The sequence below is a fragment of the Mercenaria mercenaria genome, chromosome 1 (genome assembly GCF_021730395.1).
Source record: "Mercenaria mercenaria strain notata chromosome 1, MADL_Memer_1, whole genome shotgun sequence".
Lineage (NCBI taxonomy): Eukaryota > Metazoa > Mollusca > Bivalvia > Venerida > Veneridae > Mercenaria > Mercenaria mercenaria.
The window spans coordinates 75391077-75415001 of NC_069361.1; the positions used below are offsets into that span (position 1 = coordinate 75391077).

Here is a 23925-nt window from a genome sequence, read left to right on the forward strand (position 1 = left end):
GGTATTTGTGCTTTCGGGAAACCTGCCCCTGCCTTTTACTTTTACATCGTCAGCCTTTCAAAACCTTTGGATAAAATCTTACAATATTTCATACTTGAAATAAAACTGAAAAGACATGCAAGATAGTTTATTGGTGTATAACAGAGTCTCTGACAATTAAATTGGTTTAGCCAGAATACATTATTTTCCCTTACGTTCAGTTAAGTCGGACAGGGGTCTCGAAAAGTCCAAACGCAAGCGAAACTAGTCTGCTTGGTGTTATTTTGGTGCCGCATACCCAAACCGCTTTTTTCAAAGAGCTTTATATCTGTCAACAATCCAAGTCGGCAGAATGTTATGAACATGAGATAATACCTGTAATCAGAATAAAGTATGATTTAAGCACATAAAAGTAGAAACACACAATAAAAAGAAGAAAGCGAAATTAAAAATAAATAAAAAAAAATAATGCACAAGTAAATTGATATTATACAAGCAACAATTTCCATTGAATAAAAAAAAACAATAAAACAGAACTGAACAACCAATGGAAGACATAAAAGCAAATATTAACAACAGGTAAACCAGAAAAAAGCTTAAATTGATAATACATCATTCAAAACACATACATTTGACAATATAATTATGAACGTCCAACGAATAGGCAGGTCGCTCATCACGACAAAAATGTAAATGTTGTAGGCTCGGTTTGATTCGGCCTGTTCATGGCCGGTATGAAATGCATGCTGCCGTCCACGCCCTCAAATCCCGGTTGAGCAGAACTCAACATTTACACTTGTTACAAGTACAAGAAACAATTAAGAGACATCCACAGATGTGTTCATACGGTGTAGATCGGGATGTTACATCGGGTTATTTGCGCATATTATGTAGTGTAAAAATATTTTCCTTAAGCACAAACGGCAATGTCACAGGAATGGGAGGGGTATTCTGCTGTTGGTATCGTTATTTATATGTCTGTGGGCATATTACTTAAGGTACGGTTTTTTCTAACAGTATTTAATTATATATTCTATATTTGTGACACAGTAGAAATTTGTATCAATACATACTATAGCCTTCGTTCTAAAACGAAGTTTAATCTACAGCACCTTCGACCTAAAAAAACAAAATCCTTAAACGTTAGTTTTCTTTTATGGCTGTAGAAATTTGGAAAGACATACCTTACTCAATTAATAAAGCTAGCGCAGTGAATTCATTTAGATATTGACTTAGAAACTTTCTTTTAATTATGTGACATGCGTTTATCTTCATTTTAAAGTCTGCTCTATGGAATGACTGTGACATTTTCATTTGTATGTGTAAATGGTTTTGTGTTTGTTAGAGGGCATCATTGAAAATAAGGTTTGTATGTTATGTATGAAAATGAGTTTTACCCTCTTTAAATAAAGAATCTATTATTATTATTATTATTATTATTATTATCATTATTATTATTATTACATGTATCCAAAGACAAAAACGTCGTTTGATTTACTAAAGGTAGATACAGGTGACCACGACAATTATGTTCCTATATTTAAAATAGTAGAAAAGCATAACTGATCGGCAAGCATAATACTCATACATGAACTCTCACTTTTATGATATATACGTGCGATATATTCTTCGAAGTACGCTGATATACACCAACAAAACCCCTAAAGGATTATTTCTACAAGTTTTCGTTTTTGATTTACCGTTTGTTATCGATACATAAACATTGAAATTTACGCTCCGTGGTCAGTTTCCTCTACCAAGAGCTTATCAGTATAAAGATTTATTTCCTTTGTTACTATAATGAAAAGTATATAACTTATATATGGTGGATAAAAAATTACGTTTGTCTAATGTATAAACAGTGAGATATAGTTTAACGTTAAGAGCAGTCAATACCAACAAGCAAAGAAGCAAACAAAAATGTTTGCAGAACACATTTAAGACCAAAGCACGTGCTTCAAAGCGTCCAATGTCCACATGAATATCCTTTTAAAACCATACCGCAGTTTAAAATGATAATTCCAGACTTAAAGGTTAACTTACTCAGCGTCTGGAATTATTATATAAACTATCAAGAGTATTTAGCTGCATACCACAAATTCATCAGCAATAGGAACAAGTGACCATTTTCCTTGAACGAGGTATCGGTGTTTGGGGCTTGCACTGCACAGCGCATGCTCGACAGCTTTTGCCACAGCCGTTGAGTCCGCTTTTGGTGGCCAGCCACCTACAGGTGGGTTGATCCACTATTCAAGATATCTCTTAGAATACGATTATTTAACTTCATCTCTGGCTGACTCCCACATGTCATCAACCTCTTGGTGGTTTCTTTTAATCTGTTCATAAGGAATACAGGATGAATATCACATGATTTCGTTTTACAACCAAACCCTAAATTACCTACTGGCTATACCTGAGCAACGTTTCGTGAATTCATGTAGAAACATTATAATCATTAACATTTAGAACAATATTTTGTTATCAGAACTTTGAACATCGCAAAATCATGGAAAGACTTGTTACAAAATGTAACATAAAAATTGAACAACATAATTTATAAAACATTTAAGACTGTCAATTTACTGATATATTCTCCTTGTTTTCCGGAAAAGGACAGTATGAATGAGCAACACATCCGGACAGATGAACGCCTTTAAAAAAATATTTTCAGTGCATTTGCAATGCTGTATCAACGCTGAATTTTCTCATAACTGCTTTTTACTTCGTTTTTAGCAATTTTTAAACATATTTACTTTCATTACATTACAAAAGGTACTTTGATTTAAAGAGGTTGGAGGGAGTGGGGGTCGGGGAGGGGGTAGTTTTAGTATCCATAAGATTAGTATGGAACCGTAAGAACAGTGCGTTAAAACTGTGTGATGGTAAATATATTTTTCGTTTGGGAAGTTCATTTCATGATTTGTAGTTTCCTTTACATAGATGAATCATGTCTTTTCATAAATATCATTATGTTCATTTTATTAACGTTGTTGTTTCCTTTAGATTTAATTGTAAACGGCAGTCTGTCAAAAATTGCAAATATCGGTGCAGCGGACTCATAGATATTAAGCTACCGAAAACTGACATATTTACCTATTCTTGGACTCGCACATTATTGCACATAAAATGTACACATTTTACAGTTTTGATATTAAAGTATCGCATTAAATACTACTTCGAACTATCCGGAAGCTGGGCGCCTTCCTGTTGTTAATTTGCGGATTCCTTTGCATATGTCAATCAAAAGACTATTCTTTAGTACCATTATAAACATATCTCTCTTAGGTTTGGTGATAATTCGCTCATTCTCAAACATAAGAACTTGTCGAAATTAAGTATCAATTAACTTCCTACTTCTATTTAAATACCTGGAAAGGAATTACTTCACCATAAATTTGTAATTACTTGTCGAATTCTTTGAGATAACTTCCTTAACAAACAGTGTTATATTTCTAAAATATCTTTTTTTGTAAGAATTAGTCATTCATTAATTTAACAAAAATGATAATTATTTGGATACATACTGGCGCTTCTGATGCAATTGCCGTCGCGTTGACAAATGTCAAATGGATTCCGAGTACTTGTATCTATACAAAAAATTTTAATTTCGACTCCATCGTAACACGTCTCCATCGTAACGTGTAAGAATCATCATTCACCAAGACAGAAATTATTTTGCGATTTATTACAGAGTTCGACTTGATTGTCAGATAAACATTGAAGATGACAAACTGTTGTATATTAAGAGATAAAAAAACAGTTGACGCGCTGACCGTTGAGAGAAAATAATGACGTCATTTTTTATGTCAATTTCCCGTTATGTGTCAGGTTAATATGAAATCAAACATAATTTTTTTTAAATGTTTTAAAGAAGATGTATAAATAAAAATTAAACAATATCTTGCGGTTTATCATCTGTTACCACATTTCATCGTTCAAATGTTTTGATATCTAAACATTCGGACTGATGCCTCGTATTTCAATTTCATCGCGACTTAACTCTGAACTGTGAATTCTACAGACAAAAACCCACTCAAAGTCGACGACTTTTAAAACATAGACAATCAAAATATCTACCTTTTGATTGTCTAATCAGAGGAAGAAAGATTTTCATCACTCGTATATATCCGTACAAATTTAGCTCAAATCCTTTCTCGTACTGTGAAACAGGCGACAGTTCAACGTCTCCAAGCATATCCATTCCGGCATTGTTTATCACACTCCAAAGTCCTTAAATTGGAAACAGTGTTTTTATGTTATCCTCTAAAGCCGTCGCAGGTAACTTTGCGCACATTTATGCCGAATCACAACAATGCAACACGGCATTAAGACAATGAGACACGATATTGTGAAATGGCGATGCGATTTGCATCAATACGGCACGATATAACTACAGAAGGAAACAATAGTACGATGATAGGAAACGCAAGACTGGATACAACGATATCTCGATATCAAGACCATATTGTCGTTTTGTTATGTAGTATTCTTGCATTGTCATGTCTTTATGCCGCGTGCTGCGAAAGGTCGTTTTGTAAAGAGTTGCGTCGCACTTTCATAATTTTGTTTCGCATTGTCGTATATCGTGTCGATGTTATGTCAAGTCGCATTGACGCGTTGTCGTGTCGTTATTTTGGGTATGTTTTATCGTATTGTTGAATGTCTATCTTAATGATACAACATTTGGCGGTATTGATGTAACATAACTTAGATTTAAGATTGTTACTTGTATGCACTTTTGCCGCTAAAGTTATGTCAAAGTGGACTAAAATAAACGAGAATATTAACTATCATTATGAATATGGATACCATAAAATAATAAAATTTCACCACTATATTCGCTTGTCTGTCTAATTTTGAAAATGCTGTTACTGTAATGATTTATATCTATTTACTGATTTGTAATGAAATCTTGAACTTTACTGTCATTTATGTTATTGAAAGATCACAGTTTGACTATTTATATTATTCATTTTGATACAATGTGGCGTTCGAACGCTCAATCTTTAGATTTAGATAACAATTAATTATCTTTTGTTTCTCTCTTTGAATTCATTCTTTGAATAATTCACAGTAATATCACCTTTGCTTGGTAAATGATCCCTAACGTAGATGAAGGCGGCAGATATACTTTCTTGCCTTGTTGCGTTTAATTCAACGACATGTTTTCTAGGCGAACAATCTGTAACCAGACTCTGAGCACCTGCGCTTTTCTTGTTTAAACATCCAGCAAAAACGGTAAATCCTTTGCTGTCTAAATATCTTGCGAAACGGTTTCCGAGTCCTAAATCATATAGAGATAGTATATCAAAAATAGCATGATTCAAAGCTTAGAAATTCATTCCTAAATCCTATAATTAAATCACAAAAAGTCTATGTTTACAAACACGTATTTAATTTAACGGATACACAGTTAAAATTGAAGACGAAAATTAAAAACCCTTCAAATAATCGTAGAAATGATATTTCTTATATTTGACTTTCATGCTTAGATAAAACGGACAGATTATTTCTAATATTGACGACGTTGGTTCGTGATATTATAAACAAGAGTTACAGTACATGCTTGTTATAACTATATTTATCACTATTACTATGTCTTTATACCTCCTTGTGAATTCTAGTAATGACAAACATAAATGAAATATCACGTTATGTAATTTATTTGTTCAAGGAAGAAGATAATATTTTCTGCTTAAGTTTTGTTACTAACTAACAAGGGTAAAAACTAGATTTGTAAGAGCAAATAAGCCAAAACCGAACATTGTATAATGCATCCTTGTATTTTTGTTCTTAGAGTCGTTGACTTCAAACCATTTGCCCCTCATCGATGTGGGTTCGAAACCTCATTTGGGGTGTAGAATTCTTCACGTGAGGAAGCCATCCAGCTGGCTTACGGAAGGTCGGTGGTTCTACCCAGGTGCCCGCTCGTGATGAAATTATGCACGGAGGGGCACCTGGGGTCTTCCTCCACCATTAAAGCTGGAAAGTCGCCATATGACCTAAAATTGTGTCGGTGCGACGTTAAACCCAACAGAATAAAATAAATAAATGTATTTTTGTTCGACATACCTGTATCGCAGCCTGTTATAAATACACCTCGATTTTGATGGTCAACATTTTCTAAAACATACCGGTCAAGTACAAATGTCACCGTTTTAAATATGCCAAGCACTGCTAGAAAAAAACATAATATCTTATCAGAACATACGATGACAGACATATTGCTAAAAGAAATGTTATCTAATAGAATCCATAATTAAATAATCCACGATTTTCGTGAAACATTTTAACTGTTTCAGTATAAAATAAAAAAGTGGAAAACAATAGGTCGTTAAACCATTAAAGATAAAACGGTTAAAGTACGGTCATGACCCTAATTTAAAATTATGTTTGAGATAACAACGACGGTCAGTAGTTTTTCCATTTATTGCAGATGGGGATGAGCTAAATGGTGTTGTTTTATCTATCATATTGTAAATTGAAATAGTTTAGGCATTAAGATAATAGATGCAATAGTCGCCTCTAGGAATGTAGTGAAATAATAAAAATATTCGAAAGAATATGACTTAAAGCCACGAATGGTATACTGCATAAACATAAAAATCAAAACAAACCAAAATAAAAATAAAAAAAAGTATTTGTTTTAATTCAGTAAAAAAACAGAGATTTTAATAGAACTTTACATTTATAATTAACGATACTGTTAATTCATGAAGCATAAGGTCGCTTTGTCAAGTTTCGGGACATATTTTCACATGATAGCATGTATATATGATATACCGGTAAACATATTTCTTAAATAACACGCGATTTTAGAATTATACAGCTAATCAGTAATATGTTACTTGCACAAAGTTATCCAGCATCTGATATGATTTCGTCAGTTGCAACAGACGAAACAAATACTCTGGTTATTGACAATTTTATTACTTTACGGCATTAGTCCTAATCATTTCCGAAGAAATGTTTATGTATACCGTACGAAAAAGAAAGTTAATTAGCATGAACAGCTCAGAGATACAATATGCAATTTTTTACTTTTGTTATTAGCATGCAACTTGTCATGCCGATTGTATGCGCTTTTCAGTTGGGAGTTTCTGTACGACAATATTGTTATATGTAGAAAAAAAATGTATAACATGTTTAATTTTAAGATTTATTGCTATATTAAAACCTCGAAATGTTCAGTTAATGAGCATTGTATTGTCCGCACAAATAGTCATATAATTACAATATTAAATGACAATCGTTTTAGCAATTTATTTTCCAAAATGAGAAAGAAGATATAGTGTAGGAAAAAATGAAAAGTTTCGATTATTTGGTCAAATTAATGATATGAATACATTAATATCCTGTATATTTGGGTGTATAATGGTCATATATAATACGTTTGTCTAATTATGAAACGAAACTCATTTCATGTTACAATAGCTGTAGTTTCTATATGTAGTATAATAGTATACACTGGTTGAAAGGATTGTTGATTAATACCATTTTCCATGATGATATTAATATTTTTAGTTAGTTTTATTTGTATAAATAGACCTGTGATAATAACATAACATTTCATTCAGGTTTTGTGTCGGAGAAAGGAAAAGTGTCTTAAAATAGATTTTATTGGTATCAGTTCTAGTCATTATACAACATTATGGTTGTACAAATGTTAGCACTGTAACCGACCATTTTGAAACATATATGTTACAAATATAACGAGCAAGTACCAAGAGGTTACATGTGTAACTAACCCGATAAAAAGAGTTACAAATGTAACCAGCATTTGTAATTACCAAGATGTTGCATGTTGTTCGTACAGAACAGGTCGCAAATATAATCATCAATTTTAGTAACCAAAATAATACATGTGTTATCAGTAATTTTAGTAATAAAGACGTTACATATGTAACCGGAAGCTTAAGTGCATGTTTAATCAATAACCAAACCAGAAAGATTATAAACAGAAACAATACATTTTAGTGACTAAAAACAAAAAGATACATGGGCCGTTCCATGAGAAAACCTGTATAATTAAGTGACCTGATATAATTATAATTGCTAATTAAAAATTCTTCAAAGTACTTAAAAATTATAGATTTTCCGATGTTATTGCAGAAACTGGAAACTAGTGTATTGTTATTCAGTTTTCTAAGGCAAATCTAATTTTACAATATTTTACAAATAAATGTAAATAAATTTGTATTGTCATGACAGTGGAAATTCTAGACTACCCATACACCATGAGAATATACAGGTGTATAGATAAAAGACCCGTGATGATATAAAAAAAAAACACGGTAAAGTTTTTCGGTACTGTTTTTTTAAATATTCAAATGTATGATGTTTAGTTAGTGAAACATAATTATAATTTGTCGCGTAAATGACGTGAAAATACGCGCCATGCATGACTACGTCATACTGCATTCATGAAGTTCATAGCGTTTGGTGACTTATTTAAAAGCATTGAAAATCTTGAAAAAGTGAAGATAAATTCTTCAAATTTTCAAATTTGAAAGCTTAAAGAATGTTCTTCATGAGTATTTTGTTAGCTAAATTTTGATTTTTTGTCATCAATACAATTTTTACATGGAACGGCCCTTAAATTCATTAATTGATGTAGAGATTGGAATATGTTGTAAACATATGAGGTTTAAAGTGTGTGCCTTGTCACTAAAAACTGTTCACCAGTTCTTACATTTTTTGTTTGTTTGAAATAATCTATGATTTCATTCAGCTGCAATAATTATCATTTTGAAAGAACCTAATGTTAACTTAACTCTTTTACTCCATTCCGCTCATCCCCTCCTCGCCCTCGCCAAAACTGGGAAAGAGCATCTTTTTGAAAATCTTGAAAATCAAAGAAAGTCCCAAGTTGTCACTCCGTGCATAATTTTAAGGTTTTCTTCTTTCGTACTTAACACAACACTTAAATAACACGACATCCCAAGTGATCTAAGCAAAAGTTTAACAATTTACATCATACAAAAAATAAACTATTGTTGATCTATTGTACATGTAACGTAGAAATATATTTTACTGAGGGAACGGAAGATGTAAAATTTTCACCATTGCTGTAGCCTTTGGTGAAAATTATTGTGATGTTCATGAGTTTAAAATATTTTGATCTTTTGATCTAATTCGTCGAAATACATTTATACAAACAAACAGTTTATTTCATGTATCATCAGTGTTTTGATATCAAATTTTAGCCGCTAAGTAAGAATTACATTTGACATTCTGTTTTTTTGAAACTACAAGATATATTTCACTGTAATACTTACACTGTAATAAGTAGTATAGGTATAATTCATTGCAGTTTTGATATGAGTAAAAACTGCATTAAGAAAAAAAAATTAAAAAAAGAATACAATTGATTTAGAAATTTATCAGATTAACATTGGACTAAAGATATTTTGCTTCCAATAGCAATGCACCGTTGTTGCATTAGCATCACGAGTTCTTTCAACCTAATGCTTAAGGTATTAGGCCCATAACAGAGTACCTCCTTTTTGAAGAGTATTCAATTCCTACCATAAACCTACTTTGACTGCAATTTTCAGGGGTGCGTAGGTTCAAGCCCCACTGGGACCAAATTTTTATTTTCCTTATTTTTCTTTTTTTCTAGTAACTTTTTACTTCTTTCAGTACTTGTTACTGACTTATTATACAAAAGTGGAAAAAATTCATTTGATAAGTGATTTCTTGCTGTTCAAAGTGTATTTACCTCTGAAACAGAAGGGGTAGAATTGGACATCTTTAGAAATATTGAGTTATATGCGGTAAAAGTTCTCTATTTTGCCTTCATTCTTTAGATTACATATTGTGGAAGAAATGTAGGTAGGTTTTACTTCTTCCCCAAGGTTATTTTTGAATAAAGTGAGCAAAATTCAAAACAGACCCGCAGGATTCGACCTTAATTTTTCAATGTTGGAGTTAGAATTCTGTCTCATTAAATCCCTTTACTTGAGGTACCCCAGAAAAAATGTTATTGACAGTTTTATTTTAAGTTTTATAACTGTTTACCAATAGTTTGATGTTTCTTTCATGAAAAATAATGGTATAATGAATTCTCTGCAAACGTTTTGGATAAAGGCTGCCACTTTGAAATTTGTCTCTACTTGAGCTTGAGGAAATACCATAAATTACACAAAATTTATAAAAAACGGCATGGTAAAATTTTTTAAAAATTTGCAACAAAGTGCGAAGCACGGTCAACTGTAAGAATATACCAAACAAATGCCATTTTTTAAACATCACTATGGGGCCTAATACCTTAAAGCATGTTTAAAAAGAAGATAGTAGAAGAGATTTGATATAAGAATTGAGAACATGAATGTGAAATGAACTGACACTGAGCATTTGAAGATGCTGCAGAATTTTAGCTTTGAATTATGTCCTGAATAAGTTTTGTTTGCTAACATTAGCAAAACATGTTACTTAAGGACTTTATTACACTTTGTACACTTACAGCAGATGTTCCTGCCTTGCACGTATTCATATTTATTACTTATATGCAGACAGGTGCAATATCTGGTATAGACAGCTCTAGAAATCCAATACCTCAATGCAAAGGCGCATATTTTCAATCCTATTTAACCAGTTTCTCAGCAAATTAACCTCTCCAAATCTGAATGATTTGTAAAATGAATAAATTTTGGCTATTCTTGTTGCATTGCTACAGAGTAATTGTCACCAGTTTCAAATATTTTATTCTTTATCATATTGACTTAATCTCACTGTGCGAACTACGAGGGTGGTTTAAGCCCTTGTTTATTCAAGAAGCATGTCCTTAGGCTCACTTAGCCTTTTTTGCAATTTGTGACTTTTGAACTTCCTAATGTATATAATTAATTCTATAAAGATCCCACGAAAATTCTTGCTATAGACACAAAATGTTACTTATGCTAATCATTCATATAATGGTTTAAATAACAAGCTTTATATTAGTATGCCATTAGTTTGTTATTTAGGTTTTCGTTTCATTTGAACTGTCTGTGACTTTTTCAGTGTCTCTTTGCTCGTCGTTGCAATGCTTATTATAAACGAAATATAACACACAAAACCTATTACTGAGATATTAACTAGTTACAGAGGTGTCGTTTCTATAAAAGAGTTGTTTCAAAAATATATCCGTCTTTGGATACAAGAATTGCAGGAATCATCCAATTATTTGATGCTTTGATCACGTGAGCTTTTGACTGAATTGTGCTTTCTTATTTCTCGTTCTTAAGGTAAGATTTCATTTCGAGAACTTGATAAAACGTTAACTTGCATAAATCACAAACGTATTAAATGAATAAAATGTAAAGAAAACATGGAAGTAGAATCATATGAATAATTTATTATTTGTTAACAACTTAGAACTAAAATTATAATAAAGACGACACATATGTCCAGTAAATGGAAAGAAAGATAAATTGCCCTCTGCAGGATATATTTCTTATCACCGAACTGATAAAATATGATGTGAATTATACTTATTTATAATTGAACTTATTAGAAGAAAGGACAAGGTTATAAACATAATCTAAAGAAAAATGTAATGCACCTACGCACTATTAGTTAAGTTTAGTTCAAATGAAACAGTAATTAATTCATCCAGTACGTTTCTAATCTCTCGAAATACATTGATTCTATAATAATTGTCCTACATGTAACTATGATTCATGCATATAAGTACAAATAATATAATTATTCTTTCATCTGAATAAACTGCAGGTTCTCTTTTCCAAAGAGAATCTATAGGATGATCTACTTTCCGCGTCATATGTTTCTGGTCCATTGAGATCATGGAATCCTTTCAATATATACATAGTAGAATTTTGCTTAAGCAGTATCTAGGGAGCGTCAGTGATGCTGCACATTGCATTATCCCCATGAACAGACAGTCAAACCGTGACTGCTTTGTTTGCTTGGATCCCTTATATCGTTCCAAAGGATCATCTTATAGATTTATTATTTATATGTCTTGTGTCGGCTGATCACATGCTAATAAACATCTCCCCGTATTCGGACGCCCTCAAAGTTTTATATTTTATGGATTACGGAGCGCATTCAATATTTCCTACTAAGACGGTATAAGGAATGTGTTGGGTGATACACATTTCTCATGAACAGGGTCTACTTTTAAAACGTTTTCTTATCGATTTTATTATTTATATAATATTAATAATTAATATAATAAATTTTGCTACGAACAACATGCTAGACAATTATGCATACAATACAAATCGTGATTAATCGCACTGCCCTGTGTGCGAAGGATTTTTAAATGTACATTCGAACTGTAAAGGCATTGAATATTAGATTCAATATAAGTCCTTCCAAGAAAGGGTCTATGACATTACTTCGATTATAGATTTGTGTCAAAATTGTTCAGTGCATTGGTTATGCAGAGACAGGATCTTGAAAATGTCTGTTTTTAGTTTTCTCAGCGGGGGGGGGGGGGGGGGTGCAGTTATCTCATTTACGTGCGTGCGTGCATGCCTGTCTGTCTGTCTGTCTGTCTGTGTCAGTTTGTGTGTGTGTTTGTGTTGTGTATGTTTGTGTTTACGCTGATGTGGTTTGCGGTGCAGGGAGGCTGCATTTTTTGGAGCGTGCCTTTCCCCGTTGAATATCTATCCTTGTTGTCTTCCACTTTCCCCAGCACCCACTTCCCTTTATCCGTCTGCTATATATTTTCGATATAGTTTCTTTTTCTTGAGGGTCTACTTTGTGATGCAAGGATCTATGGCTATATTTAGGGGGCTTTGTGCTTTCGGTTAACCTCCCCTTACCTTTTATTTATACATCGGCAGCTGAAAAATGTTGTACTGCCTGTCAGAACCATCGGATAAAATCTAACCATATTTCATGCTTGAAATAAAACTGAAAAGTCATGCAAGATTATTTTATTGTTTCTTCTTATTCTTTTCTGATGGTGTATAACAGAGTATCTGAGAATTAAATTTGTTTAATCAGAACACATTCCTTTCGCGTCGGACAAGGGTCTCGAAAAGTCCGAACGCACGCGTAACTAGACTTCATGGTGCCGCATACACAAACCGCTTTTTCCAAAGAGATTTATACTTGTCAACAATCCAAGTCGGCAGAATGTTATGAACATGTGATAATACCTAGAATGAGAAAGAAAATAATTTAAGCATATAGAAGTAGTAGAAAAAGATATTAAAACAAGAAAGCGAAATTGAATATAAACAAAAATGACGAAGGATTTTATTTCTACAAGTTTTCGTTTTTAATTTAACATTTGTTATCGATACAAAAACATTAAAATTCATGCTCCGTTGTCAGTTTCCTCTACCAAGAGCTTATCAATATATGAATTCATTTCCTGATAGTCATAATAGTAAAAGTTTTGCTTTTAATATAATGAAAAGTATATGACTTATATATGGTGGATAAAAATTACGTTTGTCCAATGCATAAACAGTAACATATAGTTTAACGTTAAGAGCAAACAATACCAACAAGCAAAGAAAACAAAAACATAAAGCAAACAAAAAAGTTTCAGAACACATTTATGACCAAAGCACGTGCTTCAAAGCAATAATATTCGCATGAATATTCTTTTACAACTATACCGCAGTTTAAAATAATAATTCCAGATTTAAAGGTTAACTTACTCAGCGTCTGGAGTTATTGTATAAACTACCAATCTAGAGTACGGAATCAACATATTTAGCTGCATACCACAAATTCATCAGCAATAGGCACAAGCGACCCTTTTCCTTGAATGAGGTATCGATGTTTGGGGCTTGCACTGCACAGCGAATGCTCGACGGCTTTTGCCACAACTGTTGAGTCCGCTTTTGGTGGCCAGCCACCTACAGGTGGGTTGATCCACGATTCAAGATATCTCTTAGAATACGATTGTTTAACTTCATCTCTGGCTGACTCCCACATGTTATCAATCTCTTGGTGGTTTTTTTTAATCTGTTCATAAGGAATACAGGATGAATATATTATTTCGTTTTACAACTAAATCTTAAATTACAGGCTGGCTATACCTCAGCAAAATTTCGTGAATTCATGTAGAAACATTATACTCGTCAAGATTTAGAACGAAATTGTGTTACCAGAACTTTGAACATCGCCAAATCATAGAAAGACTTGTTGTTATAAAAATGGAACAGAATATAAAACATTTAATAGACTATATGAATGATCAACACTTCGGACAGTTGAATGACTTTAAAACTCAATATTTTCAATGCATTTGCAATGTTGTATCAATGCTGAATTTTCACATAACTACGTTTAACATTCAGCAATTTTAAAGGACAAAATACTTTCATTTCATTACAAAAGGTATTTTGTTTTAAAGGGGTGGGGGCAAACTTTCTGAGAATAATTTTAGTATCCATAAATATGGAACAGTACAGAACAATGTGGTCGTTTAAGAAACAACAGTGGAACGTTTCATGATTTGTAGTCTCCTTTTCATGGATGAATCATGTCGATTTCATAAATGTCAATATGTTCATTTTATTACAGATGTTGTTTCCTTTACAATTAATATATGACCGGCAGCCTGTCAAAAATTGCAAATATCGGAGCAGCGGAATCATAGAAAATAAATATTAAAGCAATGAAGACTGACATATTTACTAATTCTAGGACTCGCACATTATTGTAAATACATAAAATGTACACGTTTTACAGTTTTAATAATAAAAACTTCGAACTATCCGGAGGCGGGACGCCTTCCTGTTGTTAATCTGCGGATTCCTTGGCATATGTCAATCAAAATGCCATTCTTTAGTAGTATTTTAAACATATCTCTCTTAGGTTTGGTGACAATCTGCTCATTCTCAAACATACAAAGTCGTCAAATTTAGTATCAATTAACTTCCTATTTTTTTTTGGAACAGCTGGAAAGGAAGACCCTCACCAAAATATGCAATTACTAGTACACGTTTATAAAATCGAATCAAATACTTAAGACATTTTCCGTAACAAACTTGATGGTAATATTTTAACAATATTTTATTTTGTAAAAATGAACCAGTAATTGATTTAAAAAATAATGATATTTGAATGCATACCACCGCTTCTGATCCAATTGCCGTCGCGTTGCCAAAATTTCCAGGTTCAATGATACACACTTTGACTCCAAATTTGATCATTTCGAGCCTAAGAGAATCAGAGATCGTCTCTATTCCATGTTTAGCAGTACTGTAATTAGACTGATTCGGTTCAACAATTCTGCCTCTTACACTGCCTATATTGACTACTCGTCCTGAAAATATTGTTATAATGCTTGTTGTTATTTTATTTCATGAGACAGATTACTAAATTGACAACATATTGTTTTATTTCTAGACTGCTATAATTTGGACAATGATAATTTTGAAATGTTGTTCTTGATTTGAATTCCGAGTATCTATAAAAAAAACTTTGTTTATAACATCTCCATTCTAACATAAAAGAATCATCATTAAAAAAGACAGAAGTTAATACCGATTTATAACATGGTTCGATTTGATTGTCAGATAAACACTGAAGAAGGCCAACTGTTGTATATATATTCTCTGATAAACAACAGTTGACGCACTGACCGTTGAGAGAAAATAATGACGTTAGTTTTTATGTCAAATTGCTGTCAGGTTCAAATGAGGTCAAGCATAAAATATATTCAAATGTTTTAAAGAAAATGATGTATAAATGAAAATAAACAATATCTTGCGGGTTATCATCTGATTTACCACAGTTCATCGTTCAAATGTTTTGATATATAAACACTCGGACTGATAACCTCGTATTTCGATTTCTTCGTAACTTAACTCTGAACTGTGAAATTCTAATGACAAAAGCCCACTCAAAAGCATTGACATTTTAATACAAAGACAATCAAAATATATACCTTTAGATTGTCTAATCAGAGGAAGAAAGGTTTTCATCACTCGTATATATCCGTACAAATTCAGCTCAAATCCCTTTTCGTACAGTGATACAGGCGACAGTTCAACGTCTCCAAGCATATCCATTCCGGCATTATTTATCACACCCCAAAGTCCTTAAAATGGAAGTAATGTTTTAATATCCTATTAAAGGTGTCGCAGGTTACTCTGTGTACGTTTAGGTCGAATCACAACAATGCGACACGGCATTAAGACAATGAGAATTGCGCTGCGATTTGCATCAATACGGCATGATATAACTACAAAGTGAAACAACACTACGACGAACACAAAACCGGATACAACGACATTGCAACGCGATATCGAGATCATACTGGCGTTATGTTGCATATTCATGTTCTTACGCCGCGTGTTGCGAATGGCCATTTTGTTAGTGTTGCGTCGCACTTTCATAACTTTGTGTTGCATTGTCGTATACCGTGTCGTGTTGATATAATGTTATGTCGCATTGCCGCATTGTCGTGTCGTTATGTTGGATATGTTTTATTGTATTTTCATTTACCTAATGAGACAACAGTTGGCGACATTGTTATGACATAACTTTGATTTAAGATTATTACTGATATGCACTTTTAGCGTTACTCTTTTGCCGTTAAAGTCATGTCGAAGCGGACTAAAATAAACCCGAATATTTGCTGTCATCATGGATATGGATACCATAAAATAATAAAATTTCACCACTATATCCGCTTGTCTGCCTAATCGCGAAAATGCTATTACTTTAATGATTTATATTTATTTAATTACATGTTGAATTTTACTGTCATTTGTATTATTGAAAGATCATAGTTTGACTATTTATATTATTAGATTTGATCCACTGTGGCATTCGAGCCCTCAATTTTCAGATTTAGATAACAATGATTTATCTTTTGTTTCTCTCTTTGAATTCATTCTATGAATAATTTGCAGTAATGTCACCTTTGCTTGGTAAATGATCCTTGACGAAGATGAAGGCGGCAGATACACTTTCTTGCCTTGTGGCGTTTACTTCAACGACATGTATTCTAGGCGAACAATCTGAAATCAGACTCTGAGCACCTGCGCTGTTCTTGTTTAAACATCCAGCAAAAACGGTAAATCCTTTTCCGTCTAAATATCTTGCAAAACGGTTTCCGAGTCCTAAATGAAAATCATATAATTTAGAGATAGTATGATTCAAAGCTTAGAAATAGATTTCTAAGTCCTCTAAATCACAAAAAGTCTATGTTTACAAACGCGTATTTAATTTAACGGACACACAGATAAAATTGAAGACTAAAATTAAAAAACCTTCCATTAATAGTAAAAACGATATTTCTTACATTTTACTTTCATGCTTAGATAAAATGAATAGATTACTTCTAACATTGACGACATGGGTTCGCGATATTCATGATTTTGCTAACCTGACTTAGGATAATTTCTGGTAATTGCTATAAAACGTCATATTCCATTTTTCGTTTTCAACGATATTCATTTTACTACAGACAGTGTAAGCTTACTAGAGTTTGATAGTTAAAGTCATGTGTGGATAATTTCTCATACGTTTCCGCGATCCCGCCTACAATCATATAGCGACTACTATAGCAACAGTTTAATTCAATTAAATAGCCTCTTGTTTGTTTTAATTGGTTCAGTAAAAAAGGATATGAAAATATCATGTATCTATTTCTTAAAGAAATAGCCGAATAGAATATCCATTTAAAGTATTTTTATATCAATAAATGAATTTTGATTATAACTGTTATATCTGAGATCAACAACGACAACTCTTGCTTGATGCAAATAGGACTCAACTGGTTTGGTGAAAATGTCAGATTTATGAACAAGAGTTGTAGTACATGTTATACCTACGTATATATGTATCACTAGTACTATATCTTTATACCTCCTTGCATGTGAAATCTAGTATTGACAAATATAGATGAAATATCATTTCATGTATATCCCCTGTTCACGGAAGTAGATAATATTTTCTGCTTTTTTCTGGTTTACTTGAACTTTTTTTAATACCACAGTCATTGGCTATAGTTTGATTTGAAGACAAGCAAAAATGCGTCTAAGTAGTGAAAATTTATGCCAGAAGAAATTTGATATATAAGGTAGCAAACTCAGTAGAGCAGTGCTTTAAGATAGAATGATACTAAGGATTTCTTTACACAGAAAGTGATTAGTTGAAAACAGATCTGCTATTCTAAGGACATATTTGCTCTCCGGTGAATGTGGATATACAATATTAAATGTGAATGGTAAGACACATTCTTAGAATATCTATCAAATAAGTTGACACCTGCTTCCTGGATCTCATATCAATACTATCTGCCATACTCCCAACAGTTATCAACTTAAACCATATCATTTCGTATCGTATCGTACATATAACCTATAACACTACATCTGTTTAATATATTATTTAGTGACACGTCCATGTACATGGATGTTTTACGCAATGAAAACAAAATAATAATACAAGTGTTCATTGAATAGTGTTTTGGATATAAAGTTGTGTTGTAACTGACAAGAGTAATTGTAAGATCAAATAAGCCTAAACCGAACATTGTATAATGCATCTCTGTATTAATTTCGACATACCTGTATCGCAGCCTGTTATAAATACACCGCGATTTTGAGGATCAACATATCCTAAAGCATACCGGTCCAGTAAAAATGTCACCGTTTTAAATATGCCAAACACTGCCAGAAAAATAACATAATATCTTATCAGAACACATGGTGACATACATATTGCTAGAAGAAAAGTGATCTGGTAAAATCCATAATTAAATAAACCACGATTTTCGCAAGACATTTTAACTGTTTCAATATAAACCGTTATTATTTAAAGATAAACCACGGCCATGACCCAATTAAAGTTTAGTTTGTGAGATAACAATGACGGCTGCTTGTTTGTGCATTCATTGCATAAGTAGTGAGCTAAATGGTGAGATGTATTCTTTTATCTGTTACATAGTAACCTGAAATATTTTTGGCATTAAGATGCAATAATCATCTGTAGGAATGTAGTAGAATAATAAAAATATTCAAAAGAACATGATCTAATGCCACGAATGGTGTACTAGACTGAAACATAAAATTTTGAGCCACACCACGAGAAAACCAACATAGTGCATTTGCGACCAGCATGGATCCAGACCAGCCTGCGTATCCGCGCAGTCTGGTCAGGATCCATGCTGTTCGCTAACGGTTTCTCTAATTACAATAGGCTTTGAAAGTGAACAGCATGGATCCTGACCAGACTGCGCGGATGCGCAGGCTGGTCTGGATCCTTGCTGGTCGCAAATGCACTATGTTGATTTTCTCATGGTGCGGCTCATTAATAATAGAAATCCATATTCGTTTCAATGCAGCGTTTTAAATAGAACTTTACAGTTTTAATTACTAATAATGTTACTTCATGAATCATAAGTCACTTTGTCAAGTTTCGGCGCACACGTAATATTCATGTTTCTTAAATAACACGCAATTTTAGAATTATACAGCTAACCAGTAACATGTTACTTGCACAAACGTTATACAGAAAAAAACGGAAAATCTGTTTTTTTAATAATTGATATATGCTTTTACGGAAAAACGCAAGGAGGGAAAATTAGATTAAATCATTTCGGAAAGAGATGTGTTTGTATACCTTACGGAAAAAAAAGAACATTAAATAGCGCGAATAGTTCAGAAATACAATACGCAATTTCTTACTTTTAATATTAGCATGCGACCTCTCATGCCGCTTTTCAGTTGGGCGTTTCCAGATAAAAAGACGTAGAAAAGAAACCTTATTGTCATCTCCTTCTCATGATAATTATGTAGCTTGTTGTACATTAAAGACGTTTTGTATATTCATATATTTAGAGAAAAAAATGTATTACATTAATTAATTTTATAATTATCAAGATTTATCGGTGTATCAAAACCACAAAATGTTAAGTTGATTAGATTTGTATTGCCCACACATTCACGTCAGATTCAATATTAAATGACAGGATCATATCAATTTATTTTCCAAAGTGAGAAAGAAGATATATTGTTGGAAAAACTACCACAAATCTGAAGAAATGGTCCAATTAATTATATGTATATCTTAATATCCTGTATATTTGACAGTATAATGGTAATATACAATATATGTGTCTAAATATGAAACTTACTTTACAATAGCTGTAATTCCGTAACTGTATGTGATATAATGATATACACAAACTGAAAGAATTGTCAATCATCACCATTGTTCATGATGATTTTCATGTTTTTAATTAGTTTTTTTATATGAATAGTCCTGTAATAATAGCGTATTATTTCTGTGCTAGTTTGCTTCTAAGAAAGAAAGAGTGTCCTAAAATAGATTTTATGTGAATAAGCTCTGGTCATTATACAACAATTATGAATTTATAAATTTCAGTATTGTAATTCCATTACTGTTACAAATGTAAGAAAGAAATTTAAAACCGAAAGGTTACAAAGGTGACCAATTATTTTAGTAACAAAGAGTTTAAATAGGTTATGCAACCAACCATTTTAGTAACCGTGAGGTTGCGAATTTTAAAACTCAGCGCTACAACCATTTCAGTAAAAAGGAAGTTACAAATATAACCAGGCCCGCCCGCTTAGCTTAGTAGGGAGAGCGCAGATCTACGGATCACGGGGTCGTGAGTTCAATGCCCGAGCGGGGCGTATGTTTTCTTTGACGATTTGATAAAAGACATTGTGTCTGATATCTTTCGTCCTCCACCTAGATTCAAGTGGGGAAGTTGACAGTTACTTGCAGAGAACTGGATCAGAACTCAGAAACACTGGTTAGGTAAACTGCCCGCTGTTATATAACTGAAATACTATTGAAAAACGGCGTTAAATCGGAAACAAACAAACAAACAAACAAATATAACCAACAGTTTTAGAAACCGAAAGGTGACATGTATAATCAACCAAATCAAAACGGGTAATAATATAACAACCAGTTTTAGTTACCAAATGTTACATGGCCGATTACCAATCAGTTAAATAAAAATAAGTATTAACCATCAATTTAGTAACCAAAAAGGTACATGTGTATCCAGAAATTTTAGTAACAAAGGGATACAAATATAACAAGCAGCTTTGGTAATCGTTACACGTGTAACTAACCAAAATAAAATGGTTATAATTGGAAACCATCCATTTTAGTAAAAAAGAACCAAAGGACAAGATACAAATAATAAATTCATTAACTGATATAGGTACGGGTCGGAAAAGGTTATAAAACATTCGAGGTTTACAATGGGTTTATACCGTCTGAAAAAAAAACGCTTGCTAATTCATATAATTTTAGTTTGGAAATAATACGTGATTTTGATTAAACTGCAATAATTATTATTACCCAATTTTGAATGAACCTCTTGTTAACCCTTCTATCCAAAACCCCAACCCCAAAAACCTTAATTGCGAAAAAGTATCGTTATTGTAGTAAACAGAAGGGTTAAGTTGCCACCCCGTGCATATACTTTTAAGGTTTACTTCGTACTTAACAAAAACACTAATAATATTATAATAATTCAACAACATCGAACGTGATCTAAGCAAAGGTTTAAGAATTTACATCATACAAAAAATGAACAACTGTTGTTTACTGTAACATCATATTAAAATCTTTTACAGAGGAAACGGCGGGTGCAATATTTTCACCATTGAGGTAGCCTTTAGAGAAAATTTTGATATGGTGTTCAAGAGTTTAAGATATTTTGATCTTTTTATCTAAGTCTATACAAAACAAACAATTTCATTTCATGTACAATATGTTTCTTTAGTGCTTTAAACCACAATTTAAGCCGCTTGGCAAAATTATATTTGACATTTTGTCTTTTCGAAATCACCAGATATATTTCTCTGTCATATTTCAATAATTCGCTGAAAATTATGTTAAGTAGGATAGGTAAAATTCACTGCAGTTTAAATATGAGAAAAAAAACTTCTTTAAAAGTTTGGCATTTAACAAACGAATTCAATGAATTTAGGAATTTATTTCATTAACATTCGGCTAATGATGTTTTGCTGCCATAAATATATGAAAATAACAACGCACTGTTGTTGCTTAAGCATATGAGTTCTTTCAACCTCATACTTACAGCCAGTACAAAAACAGGATAGTAGAAGAAGGTTTGATATAAGAATTGAGAATGAGATGATAATGAACATTTGAAAATGTAATAGAATTTTAGATTCGAATTATTTCCTGAGTAGGTGTTGTTTGCTAACATTAGCAAAATATGTTACTTACATGTATGGACTTTATTGAACTGTATGTACTTACAGCAAATGCTCTTGTCTTGCAAGTATTCAGATAACATGTTTATTACTGATATGCAGACAGGTGTATAATCTGGTATAGATAACTCTAGAAAGCAAACAACTTTATGCAAACGCGAAACGTTTTATTCCTATTTAACCATTTTCTCACGAATTTACCTCTCTAAATGATTTGCACAATGAATAAATTTTGGTTATGTTTGTAGCATTCAACAGAGAAACGGTCAGAAGTTTCAAATATTTCATACCTCTTCATGTTCTTTTTATCTCACTTTGCGAGGGTGGTTAAAGCCCTTGTTTATTCAAGAGGCATGCCCTTAGGCTCACTAAGCTGTTTTGCAAATTGCGACTTTTGAACTTGCTCAATTATTGTATATAATTAATTCTAAAAATATCCCATGAAAAGTCTTGCTATAGACACAAAAAGTTACTTCTGCTAATCATTCATATAATGGTTTAAATAACAAGCTTTATATTATTCAAGCATGATGCTTTGGCATTTTGTAATTTAGGTTTTTGTTTCATTTGAACCTTCTGTGACTTTTTCAATGCCACTTTGCTCGTTGCAATGCTTATTATTAACGAAATATAACAAACAGAAAAAATACTGAGATATTAACTAGCTCCAGAGAAGTCGTTTTTATAAACGCAATGTTTCAAAAACATTGGAGGCGAACGTATTAGGTGCCTGACGTACTTTAAGCGAGGTGTTCGGAGTCTGATGTTGAAAATGGCGGAAAAGAAGTAAATTTTCTCAAACGATTTCAATTTTTCTACCCGGTAAGCACTTTTACCTTAATACTTCTGCAAAATGATTACGCGTTTCGACTCTACAGTTTCTAAGTTTCAATTTGCTTCTTTTTCAAGTTAGTAGGTAAAGGAATAAAAAAGTTACTGAAAGAAAACCTCTGAAAAATTTATTGTTTATATACGTCGCCAGGCAGATTCTCTTGCTTTTTACGTGATTTTTTTTCTACTATAAAGGGTATCTATGTACCTAGCCAACTGGTAGTGTGAGCAAATTTTATGACATTTTACGTTCTGCCATACTTACTAATTGGTCGAAATATATAGGTTTAACCCCCGTTTCAGAGACTGACTGTTACTTTATGTACATCTAGAGAGATGTTAACCTCACTTTCGTGTATAGTGCCCTAAAATACTCCCAAACACATTTTACATCTCTCAGTTTTCTACACAAATTTCTATGAATATATTTTGGAGGTTGGACTAAATTTATAACCACGTAGAAATGACAATATTATGCAAAGTCATCATTTGTTCTAGTCAATATCTATATATGTGCTGATCCTAAAAATATTTGAACTAATCTAGCGGTAAAACTTTCCGAGGTATGCCTTTACTTTCGTATACATTTCGAGTTTTAAACACTTCTCGATTATATTGTAATTGTTTCCTTCTAAGACTAGCAAATGTTTAAAATTTGTTGATTATTCTATTACATTTAAACTGGCTCTTCAGGGTAGTAGTAAGACCTGCCGCTTAGCTCAGTAGGGAGAGCGCAGATCTACGGATCGCGGGGTCGTGAGTTCGATCCCGGGCGGTGCGTATGTTCTCCGTGACGGTTTGATAAAAGACAAATCATTGGTCCATCACCTCTGATTAATGTGGGAAATTGGCAGTTACTTGCGGACTGGAACAGAATCCAGTAACACTGGTTAGGTTAACCGCCCGCTGTTACATAACTGAAATACTGTTGAAAAACGGCGTTAAACCTAAAACCAAAAACAAA

General features: G+C 32.6%; 2 protein-coding genes across 2 annotated transcripts in view; both read right to left on the reverse strand.

Annotated features, from left to right (window-relative positions):
• The window catches only part of LOC123533700 (gephyrin-like), a 473298-nt gene that overhangs the window by 81498 nt on the left and 367875 nt on the right, over positions 1-23925 (reverse strand). The window lies entirely within an intron of this gene.
• On the reverse strand, positions 12852-18730 carry LOC123545485 (D-beta-hydroxybutyrate dehydrogenase, mitochondrial-like). Its single transcript, XM_045331809.2, has 6 exons — positions 18474-18730; positions 16821-17021; positions 15842-15994; positions 15024-15217; positions 13669-13911; positions 12852-13091 (listed from the first exon to the last, which is right to left on the reverse strand). Exons 1-6 carry the CDS (start codon positions 18688-18690, stop codon positions 12999-13001), a joined length of 1101 nt encoding a protein of 366 aa, XP_045187744.2. The 5' UTR covers positions 18691-18730; the 3' UTR covers positions 12852-12998.

Excerpts from the sequence above, each read along its gene's own strand:
- LOC123545485 (XM_045331809.2), bottom strand. The coding sequence starts at position 18,690 with ATGTCTTGCGAAAATCGTGGTTTATTTAATTATGGATTTTACCAGATC. Across the intron at positions 17,022-18,473 it reads TATAACAGGCTGCGATACAG|GACTCGGAAACCGTTTTGCA; the intron begins GTATGTCGAAAT and ends ATTTTCATTTAG. Across the intron at positions 15,218-15,841 it reads TCTGATTAGACAATCTAAAG|GACGAGTAGTCAATATAGGC; the intron begins GTATATATTTTG and ends CAATATTTTCAG.